The sequence below is a fragment of the Jaculus jaculus genome, chromosome 13, assembly GCF_020740685.1.
Source record: "Jaculus jaculus isolate mJacJac1 chromosome 13, mJacJac1.mat.Y.cur, whole genome shotgun sequence".
NCBI classification, from domain to species: domain Eukaryota; kingdom Metazoa; phylum Chordata; class Mammalia; order Rodentia; family Dipodidae; genus Jaculus; species Jaculus jaculus.
In genome coordinates this window covers 2,574,481-2,596,468 of record NC_059114.1, presented here as the reverse complement: position 1 = coordinate 2,596,468, position 21,988 = coordinate 2,574,481, and the positions used below count along the sequence as shown (strand labels likewise).

Below are 21,988 nucleotides of genomic sequence, written 5' to 3'. Positions count from 1 at the left end.
AGATGCACAACGGGGCTCACACATCTGGATGGCTAGAGGACCTGTCGTGCCCATTCTTCCCCCCTCCCAACTCCTGTCAAATAAATAAATATAGGTCTAGGGAGGAAGAAGAAAGAAAAGGACGTGGGAAGCTTTGATAGGAAGGATGCTCAAGAATTTACTCAAGCTTGGGGCAGGCAGAACTGGGGACTGGAGGCAGGAAGAGTTCCAGGGCATCATCCTCAGCTGCACCTGGAATTCAAGGCCACAAATTTGAGGTCAGCCTGAGTCTCTAAATGATAAATAGTAAATAAATACTTCTTGGAATTGGATTGCTTACAGCTTGAGCAATAATTTGATAAAATTACATTCCATTATATCATATCATAATATACAATAGTTGCTCTTAAAACTAGTGGCCATTTATTTTTTATTTTTAAATTTATTTGGGAGAGAAGGGGAGAGGGAGAGAAAACTTTGTCCTCTCCTCCTGCTCATTTCTCTTTCCCAAACAAACTCTGGATGTATGCCCCACTTTGTGCGTCCGGCTTGCCTAGTGTCATTTCTTAATATCCTCATTATTATCTGACCAGTTGGGCTGGAGAAATGGCTCAGCAGTTAAGGTGCTTGCCAGTACCCATGTTAAACAAAATGCAGAAGGTGGCACATGCAACTGGGCCCCGATGCGCCCATTCTCTTTCCTACACCCCTGTCTGTCTGTCTGTCTGTCTCTCTCTCTCTCTCACTCAAATACATATATAAAATATTTAAATATCTAACCAGTGTTCCATTTACTACATTTCTGCCTTTAACTAATATTCTTGCAAAAAAAATGTGTTTAATACAGAAAGTTAGAAAGCTTCTTAGTTTTTTTCTTAGCTCTACTCTTAGAAATATCAGCCATAGAGCTGAGCATGGTGGCATTTGCCTTTAATCTCAGCACCAGCGAGGCAGGGGATCACTGTGCATTCAAGGCCACCCTGAGACTACATAATGAATTCCAGGTCAGCCTGGGCTAGACTGAGACCCTACCTTGAAAACCCAAAAATAAAATAAAAGACGAAATGCTAAGATTTGAAAATAATGAGATACAGTGAAAATACTCAAATTAACGGTTTTAAAAAAACTCACTGGTTATACTTATGATAATACACACATACTACTCTTTTAAAAATATTATGAAAACTTTAAGAGGAGGGGGAGATGGCTCAGCAGTTAAAGGCACTTGTTTGCAAAGTCTGATGACCTGGGTTCATTCCCCAGTCCCCACATAAAACCAGATACACAAAATGGTGCGTGTGTCTGGAGTTTGTTTACAGCGACAAGAGGTCCTGGAGCACCCGTGCTCATTTTCTCTCTCTGATCACAAAGAAATAAGTGCTGGGATTACATGTGTGAGATATCACACCTGGCATGATTTTTTCCCCTTTAAATAAAAGGTTTATTTAAAGCTTAAAAAAATCTGGATTGCTCCAAGAGGTTTAACTAATTGAAAACATCTTTTCACCTTAATTCAGGTGCATAGATTTTGAATGAAATTTAGAATGCCTCACTAGTTAATTTAACAAGTTTTTTGCTTATTCTACCAGTCAAATAACACGATGAAGGAAATACACGTCTCTGTCCTGCGGCTGGAAGGAGGGTGGTTGAGGCCAAATTTCTGTGAAACTTTTACTTGGTTAGTAGCAGAGGTTCCCAGGTCAGGTAGTTGTCAATCACACAGTCCTGCCTGGGTGGGGGGTGGAGGGGCGGGGGGAATGAGCTCCGCTGACGCCCTTTAGCAGAAGCAAAGAAAGAAAATGGAATGAATGTAAAAGCAGGTTTCTGCAAACTCACAAACCAGAAGTTCTTTGCTGCCCTGGGATGCACAAGGACCCACAGGCGCCCCTAGGGCGGGACCCAGCGGGAGCCGCGCGCCTGCACCCAGCCGGGTGTGCCAGTCCTGGCACCTGAGTCAGACAGTGGATGAACCAGGGGAAGAGCTATTAACTGCGGGAACCGAGTCCCTGGGAAGCCCGAATGGAGGAAGAGGGGGAAGAGACTTGTTCTCACAGGACGAGGTGGCCGAGTGGTTAAGGCGATGGACTGCTAATCCATTGTGCTCTGCACGCGTGGGTTCGAATCCCATCCTCGTCGGTTCATTTTAGACAGGGAATCATTAAAAAAAAAGAGTTGCTGAGTAATTTCCTTTGTGCCTCCTCTTCTCTGCGGCCTCATTTAGAACTTATCCTTGCAGGTAATAGAATTCCCCCAACAAATTTTCATTCCACCCTAAGGGAAGAATTGAGAGACTACATTAAAAAAAAAAAAAAAAAAAAAAAAAAAACATTGACACGGGACGTGGTGGCGCACGCCTTTAATCCCAGCACTCAGGAGGCAGAGGTAGGAGGATTGCCTTGAGTCCCAGGCCACCCTGAGACTCCATAGTGAATTCCAGGTCAGCCTGGGCTAGAGTGAGACCCTACCTCGAAAAACAAAAAAAAAAAAAAAAAAAAAAAAATATATGTACATATATATCAAAATTTAAAAATCAGCCAGGTGTGGTGGCATGCACCTTTTATCCCAGTCCTTGGGAAACAGAAGTAAGAGGCTCTCTATGAGTTTGAGACCAGCCTGGGCTACACCTTCCTGGGCTAGAGTGAGACTCTCCCCATCAAAAACAAATACAAACAACAACAAAAAGAGAGAGAGAGAGAGAGAAAGAGAGAGAGATCTATGTGATTAACTGATTTTCACGGAAGTTTCCAATCTTTTGGAAAAGGAAGAATCAGGGATGGAGAGATGGCTTAGTGGTTAAGGCGATTGCCTGTGAGTCCTAAGGACTCGGGTTTGATTCTCCAGGTCCCATGTAAACCAGATGCACAAGGCAGCACATGTGCTTGGGGTTTGTTTGCAGTGGCTGGAGGCTCTGGTGCATCCGTTTTCCTTCTTTCTCTCTCTCTCTATCTGCCTCTTTCTCTCTGTCTGTCTCTCTCTCTTTCCCATAAATAACAAATAAATAAAAATATTTAAAAGAAAAGACCCAAGGAGTGGGCTGGAGAAATGGCTTAGTGGTTAAGGCATCTGGAGTTCATTTGCAGTGGCTGGAGGCCCTGTCACATCTCTCTCTCTTTCTCTCCCCTCTCTTTTTCGTATGTATGTATGTATACATGTATGTATGTATGTATGTATATGTATATGTATATGTATATGTATATATATACACATACTTTCTTTTCTTTTTTCTTGAGGTAGGGTCTCGCCCTAGCCCAGGCTGACCTGGATTTCACTCTGTATCCTCAGGGTGGCCTCAAACTCACCTGGATCCTCCTACCTCTGCCTCCCAAGTGCTGGGATTGGGAGGCAGAGGTAGGAGGATTGCCATGAGTTCAAGGCCACCTTGAAACTACATCATGAATTTCAGGTCAGTCTGAGCTACAGTTAGACCCTACCTCAAAAAGGGGGGGAGGGATGGCTTAGCAGTTAAGGCGTCTGCCTGCAAAGCCTAAGGACCCAGCTTCAATTCCCCAGGACCCATGTTAGCCAGATGCACAAGGGGGCACACACATCTGGAGTTCGTTTGCAGTGGTGGGAGGCCCTGGCATACCCATCTCTCTCTCTCTCTGTCAAATAAATAAATAAAAATAAACAAATAAATATTTTTTAAAAGATCTTAATAAGAAAAGGTGCTGAGGGCTGGAACAGTAAATATGCTTGCCTGAAAAGCCCAAGGACCCATGTTCTACTCTCCAGATCCTACGTAAACCAGACATACAAAGGTGAGGCAAGCACAAGGTCGTACGTGCCCAGTAGGTGATATGAGCATCTGCTGTTCAATTGCAGTTGCTGCGGCCCTGATGCTCAAGTTCTCTTCTTTTTTCTCTCTCTAAAATTAATGTGTGTGTGTGTGTGTGTGTGTGTGTGTGTGTGTGTGTGTGTGTGTGCTGGGATTAAAGGCATGGTGGAGGTATGAAGATCACCATGACTTTGAGGCCACCCTGAGACTAGCCTGGGCTTGAGTGAGAAACAGAAAAAAAAAAAAAAAGATCCAGAGAGTAAGTAAACTGGCACACATGCATCTGGAGTTTGCAGCAGTAGGAGGTCATGTTGTACCCATCCATTTTCAAATAAATAAATATTTTTGCTTTGTATGTGGTGGTACATCTTTAATCTCAGCACTCAGGGGGTTGAGGTAGGAGGATTACTGTGAGTTTCAAGCTAGCATCTGACTACATAGTGAATTCCAAGTCAGCCTGGGCTAGAGTGAGGACCTACCTCAAAAAACCAAGGAAGAAAGAAAAAGGGTTGGAGAGATGGCTTAGAGGTTAAGGCACTTACCTGGGAAGCCTAAGGACCCAGGTTCTATTCCCCAGTACCCATGTAAGCCAGAGACACACGATGGCACATGTGTCTGTAGTTTGTTGGTAATGGCTAGAGAGCCTGGTGTGCCCATTCTCTCTCTCTCTGTATCTCTATCTGCCTCTTTCTCAATCTCAAATAAAATATTAAAATAATAGTAATAAGGCTGGGTGTGGTGGTGCACGCCTTTAATCCCAGCACTTGGGAGGCAGAGGTACGAGGATCACCATGAGTTTGAGGCCACCCTGAGACTACAAAGTGAATTCCAGGTCAGCCTGAGCTAGAGTGAAACCCTACCTCAAAAGACCCCCCCGCCAAAAAAATAGTAATAAATAAACTAAAACTTTTTAGAAAAGAACATATTAGGGTTGGAGAGGTGGCTCAGCAGTTAAGGTACTTCCCTGCAAAGCCTAAGGACCCAGTTCTATTCCCCAACGCCCACATGAAGACTTATGCATGAGATGGCACATGCATCTGAAGTTTGTTTACAGTGGCTAGAGGCCCTGATGCACCCATTCTCTCTGTGTGTGTCTCTATCTCCCTCTCTCCCTCTCTCAAATAAGCAACCGCAATAATTTCTTTAAAAGAACACATTCATGGGAGCATGGCTCGGCTGGAGGTTGGTTTATACACTGAAGTACCTAGGAAGAAAAGATTAGTCCTCGGAGAGCCCCGTGGGATATCACAGAAACCGTGCTTCTTATCATCACCTCCCATGTTGCAGAAATCTTGTTTTTTTTAAATATTTTATTTATTTATGATAGAGAGGAGAAAAAGGGAATGGCCACACCAGGGCCTCTAGCCACCCCAAACGAACTCCAGATGCATTTGCCACCTTGTGCACCTGGATTTATGTGGGCACTGGGGAACTGAAACTGGTTGCTTAGGCTTTGTAGGTAAGTGCCTTCACCTCCGAGCCATCTCTCCAGCCCCAGAAGTCTTGTTGATGACCTCAGCGTCCAGCCTCAACTTCACGTGCCCTGCGTGGACAGTGTGGAGCCTTGTCGCTCAGAATTTTCAGCACGCTTCTGACCTGACACCCGCGCTCCCCCCACTCCCACCTGTGCTTGGCTGCCATAATGCCATCTTCCAATTCCCAACCCACAGGGCACCTCTGAAGCCACAGGTAGAGATGGTAAGTATGTGTGCTGGATCTCCTGACCTGGAGGAATTTTAAACTAGGCTGATATAAGCCTGGACCCAGTTTGGTCGTTTGGGGTAAGGGACACAGATGGTGTCCTTAAACTTAGTTAGGTCCAAGATATTTAAAAGTGGGAAACAAGATGGTGAACATTACAGAATTGACATCAAAATTCACTTTTTTTTTTTTTTTTTTGGTTTTTTGAGGTAGGGTTTCACACTGGCCCAGGCTGACCTGGAATTCACTATGTGGTCTCAGGGTGGTCTCAAACTCACAGCATTCCTTCTACCACTGCCTCCCAAGTGCTGGGGTTAAAGATGTGAGCCACCACGCCCGGCAAAATTCACAAAATTTTGTCCCAACATCAAATCAACTTTTATTTACCTATGAAAGCTTTCTCTTTAGTGAACAGAAAACTGAATGCACAGTGAATGGAGTTTTATGGGTGGGCAATCTCCCTGGGCCTTAATGATTAAGAAGCTGTTTAAGGCGGTTGGAGAGATGGCTCAGTGGTTAAAGATGCTTGCTTGTAAAGCTTGTTAGCTGGGTTTGACTCTTCGGCACCCATGCTAGACACACAGAGTGGTGCATGCATCTGGAGTTTGTTTGCAATGGCAGGAGTCCCTGGTGTATAGCCATACTTTCTCAAATAAATATGCATCGGGAGTTCATTTGCAGGGTCCATTTCCTCTCTATCCACTTCTCCCCACTCATAAACAAATAAAAATAAAATATTTAAATTATATATATATATATATTATATATATATATACACACACACACACACACACACATATAATGATTTTTTAAAAAGAAGCAGTTTAAAGCATTCTTACTGTAAGTACTATCCTTGTCACAAAGAAATATGAGTTCCCCCATCCCAAATGTGCAACACTGTGTACTTGGCACAAATACATTAGATTGACCCAGAATATGAAACCTTAGAGAATTAGACACATACAAATGGCCTTCATTAGAAATTGCTCAGAAATCTAGACACAGAGTTTCAGAGCTATGAAGGTCGTTTCATGGGTACATCTAGTAAATGTTTACTAGCACCTATATTCAAGGCACAATGTTGTGGGGGGCAGGTCACTCATGGACCCAACCAACCCATAAAGTTTGATGTTGGAAAAATAAATCCAAGCCATCCATCTATGAGAAAAAAGTGCTGGCTGACAGTAAGGGCTCCAGGAAGCCACACAGGCCTAGCGGGCGGGAACAACACCCTTCAGGTCCTTCCTCACCCAGGTGACATTCCCAGCTCTTCTCACTAGTAAGTTGTGCTCCAATCTTCTGCAGTCAGGAAGGGCTCAAGGGTGACTCCAGTTCCATAAAACATGAGCACCAACTTTGGCATGCATGGTACAGATCACGGTGACAGAATCTTTTTCCCTACATGGCTTCTCTGATGTTGAATGAGGTATGAAGTTCGGGTGAAGCCTTTCCCACAAGCACCACACTCGTAGGGTTTCTCCCCAGTGTGGATTTTCTGATGCTCAATAAGGCTTCGATTCCAAGTGAAACACCTCTCACACTCGTTGCACTGGTAAGTCACCGGAACCTCAGTGTGTTCCCACTGGCCCTCCAATCTGCCTTGACCTTTCCCAGCCTCTCCATGCTCAGGGTCCTGATCATTCTTGTCACCATGGGTCCTCTGGTGTCTCAGGAGGTGGGAGCTGCGCCGAAAGGCTTTGCCACACGTGGTGCACTGGTAGGGTTTCTCCCCAGTGTGGATTTTGTGATGCTCAAGGAGGCTGCAGCGCTGTGTGAAGGTCTTCCCACAGTCTTCACACTCGTAGGGCTTCTCCCCAGTGTGGGTCCTTTGGTGTTTGATAAGATTTGAGCTGTGACTGAAGACCTTGCCACATTTTTCACACTCATATGGCTTCTCACCAGTGTGAACCCTCTGATGAATGACGAGGGCGGAGCTCCCTATGAAGGTCTTCCCACAGCCCTCACATTCGTAAGGCTTCTCTCCAGTGTGGATCCTTCTGTGCTTGGTCAGGCCTGAACTTTGTGCAAAACTCTTTCCACATTCATGGCAGTAGTGCCGCCTACTCCCCGGGGACTTTCTCTGCTTTCCCTGTAGCCTGTCTCCTTCCACACGTGCACTACTCTGGGCAGTGTGGTCAGCCGGGTGGTGTGGGGTCTGCCCAGGCTCTTGTCCTGGCTGGTCCTCAGCTGAAGGCAAGTCCCGGGTCTCAGTCTGCATCTCCTGACCTAAAACATAAGTAAGAACAGCTGTTAAGTACGCTGTAAGGTGATCGGGAAGGAAGCAAGTAGTACAGAGGTCTCTGCACAGCACAGATGAAGGGTTAAGCGTAGGAGTAAGGATACAATAAAGAGGAACAGCAGAAGGAGTACTGGGGAAAAAAGAGACCTGAGAATGGGAACAGGGACATTAGGAAAAGAGCACAGTGAGAAAGGAGGGAGAAGAGGGAAGGAAGGGAGAGCCAGGGACTGTGCTGGTGATACACGGGTAAGGGTGAGCACCCTAAGAACAGCAAGGCCAGGCCAGAGACCTAGGATTAGATATTAAATGCTTAAAACGGTTGAGCATGGTGGTGCACGCCTTTAATCCTAGCACTTAGGAGGCATAGGTAGGAGGATGATTGTGAGTTTGAGACCAGTCAGGGACTACAGAAAGAGTCTGGAAAAAATAGCAAAAGTGAAGACTCTCAGAAACTGGTCACTGGTCAGTGACACAAGTCACTGCTCTCCCCCCCACCCCCAAGGAGGGTCTCACTCTAGCTCAGGCTGACCTGGAATTCACTATGTAGTCTCAGGGTGGCCTTGAACTCACAGCAATCCTCCTACCTCTGCCTCCCGAGCACTGGGATTAAAGGTGTGTGCCACCACACCTGGCCAAGTCACTGCTCTTACTGCAGAATCTCGAAACAGAACAGGCAATGGTATACCGAGCTGGAGACAGCCCATACCACCAATGAGCTATGTGACCTCTGACAAGCCAGGTGACCCTCTGTGGTTCTGCACACTCACCTCTAAGGTCAGGAACTGTCATTGTGATAGTTAGGGTATTGTCAACTTGATCTGTTTAGTACAGAAACCCCCTTCGGGTGGGCCTCCAAGGCTGCTTCCAGTAAGGATTAACTGAAGACTCCAGAGTGAGTCCTTCCCCCAGAGCGGTGGCCCCTCTCACAGGTGGACTTTATATAAGGAAGCTCTAAGTGAAAAGAGCCCCTTCCTTCCTTCCACTTGACTGCCGGAGCTGCTTGCTGCCTTCCAGCACAGACTGAAAACCAGTGTTAACTGAAGACCCATGTGGAACAAAACCCGGCGGCTCCTCAGGAAGCCTCCGGGCCTTCAGTGAGGATTGGGACTGCTGAGGCATCTGGCCACATGCAATGAGCAGATACTGGGTTCCTTGATTCTCAGGCCTGCAGCTATTGGACTACTGTAAGCTAATCCAATAAATTCCCTTTTTAAAATAATTCATTCCAGCAGTTCTGTACCTCTACAGAACCCTGACTAATACAGTCATCAATATCTAACTCACACTGTGAGTCCATGGTCCACTCCCTAAAAGGGCTGTACAGCTTCCCCTCTCTGCCAGGGCTAGGAAATCCAAGGTAGTTGGTGTGTACTGAGCACGGACATGAGCCAGCTCCCCAGAGCTTAATCCACTTCACCTCGTTTAAACAGCCATTCAGAACACCACCGGTATGGCAGGGAATAAAGCAAGGGCCACATGGCTTCAAAAGTTAGTCACACACCTGCTCGCTAACAGGGGCTCACCAATGGAAATTCTGAATCCAAATATATACCAACTTCCAGAAGCTTCTAACATGCAAAGGGGAAAAGGACACTGTAGGAGAAATTACTGTCTATCAGTCTTACCCAGGTAAATCAGGCTGCCACAGCTCTCCTGTCTATCATCTCTGTATAGGGTCATCTGAGATGAATCCTGCTGTGTCCGCCCAGGGGAGAGGGTCGGGGCCACATCTTCCGTTTTCAGCAAACCCTAAAACAACAAATAATCCCACCTAGTGCCCTTCCCCAGAGTGAGGTAAACACAAAGACTACACACACCCTTAAGAGGGGCAAGTATGGTACAGATGTGCCTACTTAATCATATCTCCATAACATCTTTATCAAAAATAAAAACTGTTAGCTAGGCATGATGGTGCACACCTGTAAGCCCCAAATTCCACAAGCCAAAGAACCAAGATCTCAAGTTTGAGACCAGCCTGGGCTATCCTAGGAAATCCTGCCTGAAATGAAATGAAATAATGAAATGAAATGGAAAAGGAAAAGACAAGACATGAAATAATGAAGTGGGAAAAAAAAAAACTAAAGAAAATAAAATAAACCTGCCAAAGGTAAGAAATATGTCACACATTAGGCTAATTACTTTCATGTGAATATCTTAATGGTCCAGAACACAAAATGGCTTGGAAAACAAAGGCCAATGCAATAAAAGAAGGCAAGCCATTTCCAAACTCTTCAAAAGATGTGTAGTTTTCTTTGGCAATGTGAAGGTGAGGGCTCATTAAAAATACAACAAAATCAGGCTGGAGGGATGGCTTAATGGATAAGGTGCTTGCCTACAAAGCCAAAGGACCCAGGTTCGATTCCCCAAGACCCACATAAGCCAGATGCACAAGATGGCACATGCTTCTGGAATTAATTTGCAATGGCTAAATGCCCTGGCACACCCATTCTCTCTCTCTCTCTCTCAAATAAATAAAATAAAAACAAATAAAAAAATACAACACAATCTATATCGGAGATGAAGGAAAATCAGGAGAAAAAAATAAAGATAGTGTTAGAGCCCCAAATGTTGATAACATGAAGCAGTGAGATATGAAAATCTAAAAGTTTAAGTAATGTACATGTGTACTTTATTCTACCTTAAGAAACAAAATGGGAACTGGAGAAATGGCTCACCTATTAAAAGCACTTGCTTGCAAAGCCTGTCAGCCCAGGTTCAAATCCCCAGTACCCAAGTAAAGCTAGATGTGTTTGGAGTTCATATGCAGCAGCAAGAGGCTCTGGTGCACCCATATTTTCTCTTTCTTTCTCCCTCTTGTTCTGCTCACAAGTAAATAAAAGAATTTAAAAAGTAGGATGTGGGCACTGGCTGAGTAGAACACCTGAGCAGACCTAAGCTGGAACCCTAGCACGGCCAAAAAGGTAACACAAAGAAATTAAACCACCAGAGCTGGACATGGCAGTGCACTATCACCTCAAAGCCTTTGATTTGCATTTCCTGAATTATCCTTGTTAAAGAAGAAATCCCACTGATGAAGGCCTAATGAAAGTGATGAGGTAGGAAAGATGGGAGAGCAGAGATCCCTCCAAGGCAGCAGAGAAACAGGAAAAGCCTCCTAAGTGAGTATCAAACAAAGGGTATTTGGATACGAAATAATAAGATGAGAAAACACAAAGCTAATGTGGAGCAAGGATGAGGGTTGGGTAGAACTGGGGAGGGGGGTGGGAGGCCCAACTATCCAGTTGAGTGCTGGGGGGTGGGGAGCTCCAGCTCACCTGGGGCTGTGGGGCAGGCCTGGCAGCTACTGTGGCATCTTCTCTGCCTGTACCTCCCTCAGAAAGCCCAGGAATCTGGAGAACTAAGACAGAATAAAGCTCTGGGTGAGATATGCCCTGGCATTTAGCCTCCTGACCCCATAGGATCCAAGGTCCATCACTGGGGCTAGTCAAATCTTGGTGGGAAGTTTATACAAAGAGCTTAATTTCAAAGTGCAGTCTCCCTCCATACCAGAGCAAACTTCCAGTCTCAGTGATATGTGCTTACATATCTAAACAATACTAGCTACTGTAGAGAGGCCTCCATAGGTATATATTAAATGGGTGGGGATCACTATGTTGCTTAAAAAAAACAAAAAAAAAACCCTTCCCAAACATGAGTTTTTTTGTTTTGCTTTGGTGTTTTTCCTTCTGCAAAGTAGGGTGTCTCACTCTAGCCCAGGCTGAGCTGGAATTCACTATGTCGTCTCAGGCTGGCCTCAAACTCAAAGTGATCCTCCTACCTCTGCTTCCCGAGTGCTGGGATTAAAGGCGTGCACCTGAATAAAGACTTCAGAATTCATATAGTGCAGGCCCAGGCATGGAGCTCAGTGGTCTTGCCAGCGTAAGTCAGGCCTGGGCCGGTTCCCTAACACCACACATGCTCACACAGGTGTTCGTTCATGCAGTGTCAAAGGCAGTACTCACCTCTGACCTGTGAGGACTGGAATCCCAGAGACTCATGAGATTCCTGCTTGAGAAGTGGCTTCACTGGTTGGGGATGGCTACTTTGTGAGGCCTGGGCCGGAGCCAACAGGGCCACCTTGCAGAAGAGCAGTTCCTGTCTCTGGTCACCAGTTGAGACCTAAAAGTAATTCATTTACTTTCACTTATTCAGTACATATGTCCATCATTGCTTTCTAGGTGTGTTTTCTATTCCCCCAGGCACTAATTCTAAGAGTTCCATGAATATTAAATCATTTAATACAAACATCCAGATGAACTGTTGTTCTGAATTATATAAACTGGAAAGTCAGTCTACACCTTGGTGCTGTTATGAAATCCTTGGAAACTGATGATAAAAGAACTAACAACTTCTCTGAAAAATGAGGATAATATTTTGCACTTCACCAGGGTTTTGGAAATAGGATCACAATATGTAAAATCAATCAAAACAGGGATTGAGGGCTGGAGGAATGGCTTAGTGGTTAAGGTGCTTGCCTGCGATGCCGAAGGACCTAGGTTCGATTCCCCAGGAATCGAAAGTCAGATTCACAAGGTGGTGCATGCGTCTGGAGCTTGTTTGCATTGGCTGGAGGCCTGGGCGTGCCCATTCTCTCTACCTGCCCCTTTCTCACCTCTCTCTCTCAAATAAATAAATATTAAAATAATATATTTTGAAAAACCAGGATTCACATGGGGCACATCCTCACTAAATGCAGATTCCTTTCCATTTACAGTTTAGTTTTCGAGTCCTCTCTCCCGCGCTGCTCTTCACTTCCCACCCTCTAGACAGTGAAGCTCAGAAAAGAGCTGGTTTTCACTGACTCCAAGCGCAGTGCAAAAGCTCCAAGTCCAGGCACTGTACATCCTGGCCACTGGTTACAAGGCGCTGGCCACACGTGCTCTGGCACAAGGACCCTGGCCACGGTGGAGGAAACAGTCTCTTAAACAGGCCAGAAGACAGGGGTCAGAACCGACCCATTTTCTACTGCAGGCTCAAAACCGGCGACCCACTACCTGGAACAGGGAAAACTGCCTGGTCTTCCGTTTTCTGGGTTCTAAGAACCACCGCAGAACGACAGCTACAAACCCATGTGGCAGGACCGTCAGCGACAGGAACTGCACACGTGACGAGACATCTCTCCAGCCCGAGAAGCCCACCTCCACCTCGTCACGGATGTGACAACGCGTCCCACCCGAGCCTCGCTTCCTCCGCTGTCCGTCCGTCCGTCCGTCCGTCCGTCCGTCCGCGGGGCGACCCCGGAGGCGGCCCGGCCCCTACCTGCGCTGGCCCGTCCAGCTGCGTCTCCAGATACTCCAGCAGCATCACCACCTCGTCGCCGCTGTCGGGGTGCTGCTCGCGCACCCAGCTCTGCAGGTCCCCGGGCAGGATGCTCAGGAACTGCTCGAGCACCAGCAGCTCCAGGATCTGCTCCTTGCTGTGCACGTCGGGCCGCAGCCACTGGCGGCAGAGCTCGCGGAGGCGGCTCAGCGCCTGCCGGGGCCCCGCGGCCTCGGGGTAGCGGAAGGCGCGGAAGCGCTGGCGGGAGCGGTCGGGGCCCGGGCTGCCCAGCCACCGGGCCGCCTCGTCCTCGGCCAGCGGGGACGCCTCGTCCTCCTCCACCTTGATCACCAGGAGCTCCATCTGGTCCTCGGTGGAGCGGCCCGAGCTTCCCCTGGACTCTCTGGCCATCCTGAGCGGGGCCAGTCCTCGCGGCTCAAGGTAGTTGAGAGCCTCGCATGGTCACAGGGTTCAGGGCAGAGAAGAGATCGCTAGGGATCCGTTTCCTCCTCCTTCCCCCATGCCCAGGGGTTCAGGACACCCCAAGATGCAGCTGTACAATGTCTCCTGTAATCTGGGCCTTTGCAGGGGGCATCCTCTGCATCCCACCGTGACGCCGAAGATCCCCAAACTGGGACACAGGAACTTATCTCCAGACACAAGGTCCTGGGACTCTGTAAGCGGCGGTGGGAACGGGAGCCACTTCCGGGGCTCTCTAGGAAGCTCCCCTCGGTGGTTGTTTCCCAGTTAAACATTAGTGGTCCTGCCCCCACCCCCACGCAGGAGAGGGTTGTTGGGAAAGGATGACGTAAGAAAAGGGACCTCATCTTGAAGTCCCGCAAGGATGCTGCTGCGATCCCCAGTTCTTTCTATGTTTGCTTGTTTTCTTTCCTTTTCTTTTTGGTTTTTGAGGTAGGGTCTCACTCTAGCCCAGGCTGACCTGAAATTCAATAATTCTATCCTCCTATCTCTGCTTCCCCCATGCTGGGATTAAAGGCGTGTGCCATCTCATCAGATGGCAAAATGCCAACAGCAAAAGTCAGCTGGAATTTGCGGTATGTGTAGGACATGAAAGAAAGGGAGCCCATCATTTGTCTGGAGAGAGTGGTGGTCCCCAGGTCCTCCCTCTCCAATGGACTTTAACCCACCACTTTCTTTCCTCACTTTAAAGGCTAACCCTTCTCCCAACAGCTTTGAACATAGGTAGGAAAGTACTCAGAGATTGGTGGCCCTAGCACTTGGAGGAACACTGTGAGTTCTAGGCCAGTTTGGGACTACTGAGTGAGTTCCGGGTCATTCTGGGCTACAGTGAGCCTCTACCTCAAAAAGCCAAAATAAAGAAAACTAAAAAATAGAAAAGTGCTCTGGTCACTGAGCTGGCTCTTGCAGATGTAGGGAGAAGGGACCCTGCCAACTTAGCTCTCCTGTTTGACCTCTCCTGATCTCTTCTGTATGCCTGGCATGCATACAAAAGGAAGTTTAGATAGAGCCACAGGGGACTAGATTTCCGGCAACAAATGACTGAAGACTCAGTAAATCCTCTTTCTGCCCAGAAGAATGGAAAAAACAGAAAATTCAATTCTGCAGGTTATCAATAAATACTGTCATTATCTTTTGGAGTTTTTGTCTTTTGTTTTGTTTTGTTTTTCAAGGTAGGGTTTCACTCTAGTCCAGGAAGACCTGGAATTCACTACGGACTCTCAGAGTAGTGATCCACCTACCTCTGCCTCTCAAGTGCTGGGATTAAAGGCATATCTTTTGGAGTTTAAAAATAAAATTGTCATTTATTTGCAATCAGAGAGTGGGAGAGAGGGAGGAGGGAGAGAAAATGGATTTACCAGTTCTCTGACTTGCTGCTGCAAACAGACTCCAGATGCATGCGTTACTTTAAACAAACTCCAGATTGCATAAGTCACTGCGCATCTGACTTTAGGTTCCTTCAAGGCCTTCTGGATTAAGGGAAGTTTATCAGTCAGGGGAGTTGCCAGGCTCCTCTGGGACTGAATGACTCCGATGTTCCTTCAAGGCCTTGTAGTCTCAGGGACAATCATTAACTCTTCAGTTCCCTTTGGTTTTCAGAGAAAATCACTAACCCTTCACACATCTAAATATTTTTTTAAAAAATTGTTTAGTTTGCAAGTAGAGGGAGGACAGAAGAGAGACTGAGGAAAAAAAAAAAAGAATGTCAGAGCCTCCACCCGCTGCAAATGAATTTCAGATACATGCACGATTTGTGCAGCTGGCTCAATGCGAGGACTGGGGAACTGAATCCCCGTCCAGGCGTGGCAGGGAGGCGCCTTAACCCGTAAGCCACCTCCGCAGCCGCCCACATCTGCAGGTGAAGCACCTCAGGACGCAGAGATGGACAGAGACGCTCCTGCGTGCTGAGGCAGAAGTGGCACAAGGCTCGTCCACAGCGCGCCTGCGCGGCCGGAAGTCGGCGTCACGCGGCCAGAAGTCAGCGCTCACGCGGCCGGAAGTCGACTCTCACGCGGCCAGAAGTCGACTCTCACGCGGCCGGAAGTCGGCGCTTACGCGGCCGGAAGTCGGCGCTCACGCGGCCAGAAGTCGACTCTCACGCGGCCGGAAGTTGGCGCTCACGCAGGCGGACGAGATCGTCGTCCATCGCCGGCCGTCGGGGGTGGGCTCATGACGCCCGTGTTCGGATCCTACCGGTGGCAGGACACGCCGGGCCGTGGGACGCAGCGACGCAGACGACAGGGAGCCCTGCGCGGGCGCGGCGGGACCCCCGCCCCCGAGGGCCTCGGACCCCGGCCCGGCTCCAGGGAACCGTCCCCCGCGCGCCGCGACCGCGCCCGGCTCTCTCCCTCTCCCGGCGGATGGCGTCGCCACCAGCACGACCTGAGCAAGGAGAAGGAGGAGAGCTGTCGGCAGCGGAGGCTGCGGGAGCGGGAGAGGATCAGCGAGCTGGGGGCGCCCGAGGTGTGGGGCGCGTCCCCGAAGCTTCCCGAGCCCGACTCGGGCGACGAGCGCACGCCCGCCTGCGGGGACGTCCCGCGCCGCAGCAGCCCCGCCTCGGACGGCGCCCGCGAGGAAACGGGGAGCGAGACCGGCCGCTCTGCGGAGAGGAAGAGGAAGAGGAGGCGGTCCCGACGGAGCCGGGGGACGTCGTCCGACAGCGACGGTGGCTCGGACGCCGACGCCAGCCCCGGTGAACGTCCGCAGAGCCAAGAAGAAGAAGAAGAGGAAGCACAGAGCCAGGCATCCGGGCAGGAAGACCAGCAAGAGTGCCCGGCGCCGTCGGTTCACGACCGGCGCGGCCCCAGGGCCTGATCGGGCCCGAAGCGCAGGACGAGAAGCCTTTGCATTACGGCCACGCCTTGCTCCCCGCCAAGTGAAGACCGGGAAGCGCATCCCGCGCCGCGGCGAGATCGGGCTGACGAGCGCTGAGATCGCCTCCTTCGAGGGCTCGGGCTACGTCATGAGCGGCAGCCGGCACCGCAGGATGGAGGCCGTCCGGCTGCGCAAAGAGAACCAGATCTACAGCGCGGACAGAAGCGAGCCCTCGCCTCCTTCAACCAGGAAGAGCGGCGGAAGAGGGAGAGCAAGATCCTGGCCAGCTTCCGAGAGATGGTGTACCGAAGGACGAAGGGCCGAGAGGACAAGTGAGCGCGCCTCGGCGGCCCAGCGGGACTTGGGGGCAAGCCGCAGTCTCCGTGACTGCGCGTTGAGTGAACAGCTTCACGGGGCTCTTGCGTGACTGCGTTGCGGAGCCCCGTAAAGAAACCCTTTGTGAGATGCTAGGAAGTCATTTTGAGACTGTTGCACGTGGGAAAACGAAGAAGAAAACGTGCACGTGGCTTCACAAATACTCAGACGATGCAAGAGAAAGATGAATTGTCACTCCAGTCCCTGATTCGCCCCCCACCAAAAAACGTTAGATGTCTGTCATACCTTTCCATAGTTGTTGCACATACAAGTTACATTTTGCAGGATAAGGGTTAGTGTTGTTAAATTGGTGTGCTCTTTTCTTCCTGGTTACTCTGATTTTTTTTTTCCTCCTCCCTTGAGGGCTTTATTACCTCTTGGAGTCATGCATCTGCCCAGGAAGGACCAAAAGAACCTCAGAACAAGAGCCAGGCGGTGGTGCACACTTTTAATCCCAGTGCTCGGGAAGCGGAGATAGGAGGATCACTATAAGTTCAAGGTCACCCTGAGACTACATAGTGAGTTCCCGGTCAGCCTGGGCTAGAGTGAGACCCTACCTCAAAAAACAAACCACCTAAGACCCTATTACTGAAGACTCCACATACTTGGGCTGCAAGGCCACTGAGAAATCCTGTTGGAACTGAGCTGATAACTTCCTCCATGTAGACCAACTGACAAAAAGCTTGAAGAAGCCGTTCTTCGTGCAGTTCAATGAGTGAAAGAGAAGTCACCAGTGAAGATATTCAACAGCAGACACCACAAGCCTTATGTTTGGCCCGCCAGGCCGAATGAGCCAACAGGTGCAATAGTGGCATGTCTTGTTATGGGGGAAACCAACTGCCGTCTAATTGTACCAGAGGCCTGCTCCATGGGAGGGAATACACCCTTGATGCGAAAACTGAAAACAGAGGTAGTCATGAGCCTTATGGGTGTAATGTCTGCTGCTGTCTGGCTAAATGTATATACTGTGCTTATCAAAATGCCCAGTAAGCACTTCTCTTAATGTTCATACCCTTATATTAATGCTACTATCACTTTTGGTAGAGAATCTTCTCTTTTCAGATGGCAGTGACCTTGGGATGACTCAGAAGGTATCACAGTGCTGGAAAGAAGTGACAGGAGTGCTCAGTACTACAATATCTCTATCACACCTTCCAAGGTTCAGGGTCTATTGCAGAAGAGGTGGTGGAAAAAATGTAAGAGCCAAAGGAAGGATAGGATTCCTTACAACGTGCTCCCTCCAGGCACAAAATGGCCTGGATATCCATGACCTCACAGTGCCTGACAGTACCTACACAAGACCATCATAAGAGAAGGAAAAGATGCCATCTAAATTAAAATAGAGACTGATTGAGATGGGGAGGGGATATGATGGAGAATGGAATTTCAAAGGGAAAAGTGTGGGGAGAGAGGTTATTACCATGCAATATTTTTTATAACCATGGAAAATGTTTTTAAAAATTGAGAAAAAATAAGATTAAAAGAAAAATATCCCATGGTATTTTCCCCTTTGAAATTCCATTCTCCATCATATCCCCTCCCCATCTCAATCAGTCTCTCTTATTTTGATGTTGTGATCTTTCCCTCTATGAGGTCATGGATATTGAGGCCATTTTATGCCTGGAGGGAGCATGTTATGTAAGGAGTCCAACCCTTCCTTTGGCAATTGCATTCTTGCCACCACCTCTTCCACATTAGACCCCGAGCCTTGGAAGGTGTGATCGAGATGTTACTCGGTACTCTAGTCACTTCTTTACAGCACCATGATAACTTCTGAGTCGTCCCAAGGTCACTGCCATCTGAAAAGAGAAGATTCTCTACCCAAACCATGGGGTATTTTTTATAATCATGGAAGTTGTTAATAAAAGTTTGGAAGAAAAAATGAACCACCAAAAAATAAAGCCTTCCCAGCAGGAGATTAAACATTAATCTGTTAAACATACAGACCTTACACTGAGCACATCAGGAGGCTGGTTTCCAGTGTGGCCTTAGCACAGTTTAGGCTTCTTTTCCCCATCATCACTTCCCTTAGTTTGTTCTGCCTTATGTAACAAAAGGGCTGGTTCATCTCCTGAATTTGGTTATGCTTTTCCTGGGCTATTTCTAAGAGGGAAAGCCTTTTTTTTTTTTTTTTAATGAGAGAGAATTGGTGGACCAGGGCCTCCAGCCAGCAGTCAAACTCCAGATGCATGCACCATGTTGTGTGCATGCTTGACTTCATGTGTCTGGCTTATATGGGTTCTAGGGAGTCAAACCTGGGTCCTTAGACTTCACAGGGAAGCACTTTAACTGCTAAGCGTGGCAAAGACACTCTCTCTCTCTCTCTCTCTCTCTCTCTCTGTCCCTCCCCTCTCTCTCTCTCTCTCTCTCTCTCTCTCTCTCTCTCTCTGTCTCTCTCTCTCTATATATATATATATATATATATATATATATATATATATATATATGTTTTGTTTTTCAAGGTAGGGTTTCACTCTAGTCCAGACTGACCTGGAATTCAGTGTGTAGTCTCAAGGTGCCTTCCAACTAAGTGATCTCCCTACCTCTGTCTCCTGAGTGCTGGGATTAAAGGCATGCACCACCATGCCTGGCTTAAAAATATTTTTAAGGAATTATTTTGTTCCTTTGTTACAAAGCTGTCACCTCAATATATAAGAGTTGGCACTGTGCTTTTCTTTATAGTCTGATATTAAGGTTTTGGATGTCAGTAGTGATCGGTGATAATCTCACTGTGAGACATCCACACAACCCAAACTAAATCATCTCATTTGAATAACCTCTTTTTCAAGGCTCAAAACACTGGCATTCCCAATAGAGCAGAGGGCAGGAGGACAGGTTCTAGAATCTGGTGGGCCACTGTGACCTGGAAAGGCGCCTTCATCAACATGTGACACAGTTAATGCTATCACACTAGCTTGAGGTTTTTCCAAAGCAGATTGAGGGAAATTGGTGAAATTCTTGCTTTTACATTCACATGCTTCCTTATTATTATTTTTTTTTTTATTAACAACTTCCATGATTATAAACAATATCCCATGGTAATGCCCTCCCTCCCCCCACTTTCCCCTTTGAAACTCCACTCTACATCATATCCCCTCCCCATCTCAATCAGTCTCTCTTTTACTTTGATGTCCTGATCTTTTTCCTCCTGTTATGATAGTCTTGTGTAGGTGCTGTGAGGTCATGGATATCCAGGCCATCTTGTGTCTGGAGGAGTATGTTCTATGGAGTCCTACCTTTCCTTTGGCTCTTAAATTCTTTCTGCCACCTCTTCTGCAATGGACTGTGAGCCTTGGAAAGTGTGATAGAGATATTGCAGTGCTGAGCACTCCTCTGTCACTTCTTCCCAGCATCATGATGCCTTCTGAGTCATGCCAAGGTCACTGCCATCTGAAAAGAGAAGGTTCTCTACCAAATGTAAGAGTAGCATTAACATAAGGGTATGAACATTAAGAGAAATGCTTACTAGGCAGTTTGATGAGCATAGTATATACTTTTAGCCAGTGAGTAGCAGATGTTACACCCCTAGGGCCCATGGCTACCCCTTTTGTAGGTTTTCAGTATGAGGGATGTATTCCCTCCCATGAAGCAGGCCTCCAGTCCAATTAGAGGACAGATGGTTTCCACCATGACAGACGTGCCATTATTTCACCTTTCGGTTCATTTGGCCTGGCAGGCCAAATTTTGTTTTTGTTTTGCAAGGTAGGGTCTCGCTTTAGCCTAGAATTCAGTATGTAGTCTCAAGTTGGCCTGGAAATCTCAGCAATCCTCTTACCTCCACTTCCTAGTGCTGGGATTGAAGGGGGGTGCCATCACACTTGACAACGCTTCACTTTTTATTCACTTAACACATCTTGAAAATGTTTTATATCAGTACATTCAAAGTAGTTGTGTCCCCCGCCCCGAGATTGGGTCTCTCTCTAGCCTAGGCTGACCTGGAATTCACTATGTAGTTTCAGGGTGGCCTTGAACTCACAGTGATCCTCCTACCTCTGCCTCCTGAGTGCTGTGATTAAAGGTGTGTGCCACCACGCCTTGCCCTACAAATTAATTTTTATTTTTTTGTTTATTTTTAGTTATTTATTTGACAGCGACAGAGAGAGGAAGAGGCAGAGAGAGAGAGCATGAGCGCCCTGAGGCCTCTAGCCACTGCAAATGAACTCCAGATGTGTGCGCCCCTTTGTGCATCTGGCTAACGTGGGTCCTGGAGATTCGAGCCTTGAACCGGGGTCCTTAGGGTTCACAGGCAAGCGCTTAACCGCTAAGCCATCTCTCCATCCACAAATTAATTCTGGTGTGACATTAAACTTTGTACTGTATGCAAGTGTCCTTGGCCATATGGAGTTCTGATTTGATGGAAAGATAGGAAATTGCATTAGATAGAAATGATTAGAGTAGCAGTGGTTGAGAGACATCAGGCTGGTTCTGCAGACAAAGTGAGAGTAGAGCTTTCTCTCTCTCTCTCTTTCTTTCTTTCTTTCTTTCTTTCTTTCCTTCCTTCCTTCCTTCCTTCCTTCCTTCCTTTTTAAAGACAGGTTCTCACTCTAGCCCAGATTGACCTGGCACTCATTCTGTTGAACTCAAAGTGATCCTTGTACTTCTGCGTCCCAAATGTTGGGATTAAAGGTGTGCACCACCATGCCTGGCACTCTTTATTTCTTGTGCTGTTTGTTTACAGTCTGCTAGTTTTCATTGACTATGAGAAACAGTCTTACAAAGGTGTTTTCTCTGTGAAAAATTTATTGGGTGAATGATAAATATTTGTTAGGTGCCACCTATATTGTAAGTGCTATGGTAGGCACTAGAGGTGGATCAAACTGTAAGTTGGCCTTGATCCTTGTCACTACAGGATGTTACATTCTACTGGAGGAGGCAGGTTTGAAAAAGTTAACAAATTGCAGCATGCCAAGAAGGAAATATGAGGCTAGAGATGAAGACATAGATTTTTCTGGTACAATTGTTGGTAAAAACCTAGGATTGTCACATTTAAGTTCTGTACTTTTAATATTTAATAGATATTGTAACATCACCTCATAAAATAGGATTCTCCAGTTTGCAGATCAGCATAACACCAATATTGTCCTTTCAAAAAAGCTTATCTAGGCTGGAGAAATGGCTTAGCTGTTAAGGAGCTTGCCTGCGAAGCCCAAGGACCTATGGGTAACTCTCCAGATCCCACATAAGCCAGACCGCAGAAAGGTGAGACAAGCGCAAGGTCACCCATGCCCACTAGATGGTGCAAGTGTCTGGAGTTTTACTGCAGTGGCTGAGGTCCTAATTCCTTCTGCCTGAGGTAGGCGCACTGTCACTAACCTCTGGTTCTGTTATAGCCCGCGGTGGGACGTCTCTTTTGGGTCCTCCCCTAG

At 47.4% G+C, this 21,988-nt stretch overlaps 1 protein-coding gene, 1 non-coding gene and 1 pseudogene across 3 annotated transcripts; 2 read left to right on the top strand and 1 right to left on the bottom strand.

The window, feature by feature from the left end:
* Positions 1–2,033: 2,033 nt before the first annotated feature.
* Positions 2,034–2,115, top strand: Trnas-gcu. Its single transcript has one exon. It is a non-coding gene; the product is annotated as a tRNA-Ser (tRNA).
* Positions 2,116–5,822: 3,707 nt separating this feature from the next.
* Zkscan4 (zinc finger with KRAB and SCAN domains 4) lies at positions 5,823–13,684 on the bottom strand. Of its 2 annotated transcripts, XM_012951774.2 has the most exons (5): positions 12,954–13,682; positions 11,657–11,813; positions 10,970–11,052; positions 9,320–9,443; positions 5,823–7,681 (listed from the first exon to the last, which is right to left on the bottom strand). In XM_012951774.2, the coding sequence occupies exons 1-5, from the start codon at positions 13,362–13,364 to the stop codon at positions 6,831–6,833; spliced, it is 1,626 nt and encodes a 541-aa protein (XP_012807228.1). In that variant the 5' UTR covers positions 13,365–13,682; the 3' UTR covers positions 5,823–6,830. The 2 variants fall into 2 exon arrangements, with proteins under 2 accessions (XP_012807228.1, XP_044988126.1); XM_045132191.1 differs by lacking the exons at positions 9,320–9,443; positions 10,970–11,052 and having other exon boundaries at positions 12,954–13,684.
* Positions 13,685–15,602: 1,918 nt separating this feature from the next.
* On the top strand, positions 15,603–16,583 carry LOC101607217 (annotated as a pseudogene).
* Positions 16,584–21,988: the final 5,405 nt, after the last annotated feature.

Coding starts and splice junctions, on each gene's coding strand:
- Zkscan4 (XM_012951774.2), bottom strand. CDS start 13,364: ATGGCCAGAGAGTCCAGGGGAAGCTCGGGCCGCTCCACCGAGGACCAG. Junction 11,053..11,656: donor CCAGTCCTCACAGGTCAGAG/GTGAGTACTGCC, acceptor ATTCTGTCTTAG/TTCTCCAGATTCCTGGGCTT. Junction 7,682..9,319: donor TGGCAGCCTGATTTACCTGG/GTAAGACTGATA, acceptor CTTATGTTTTAG/GTCAGGAGATGCAGACTGAG.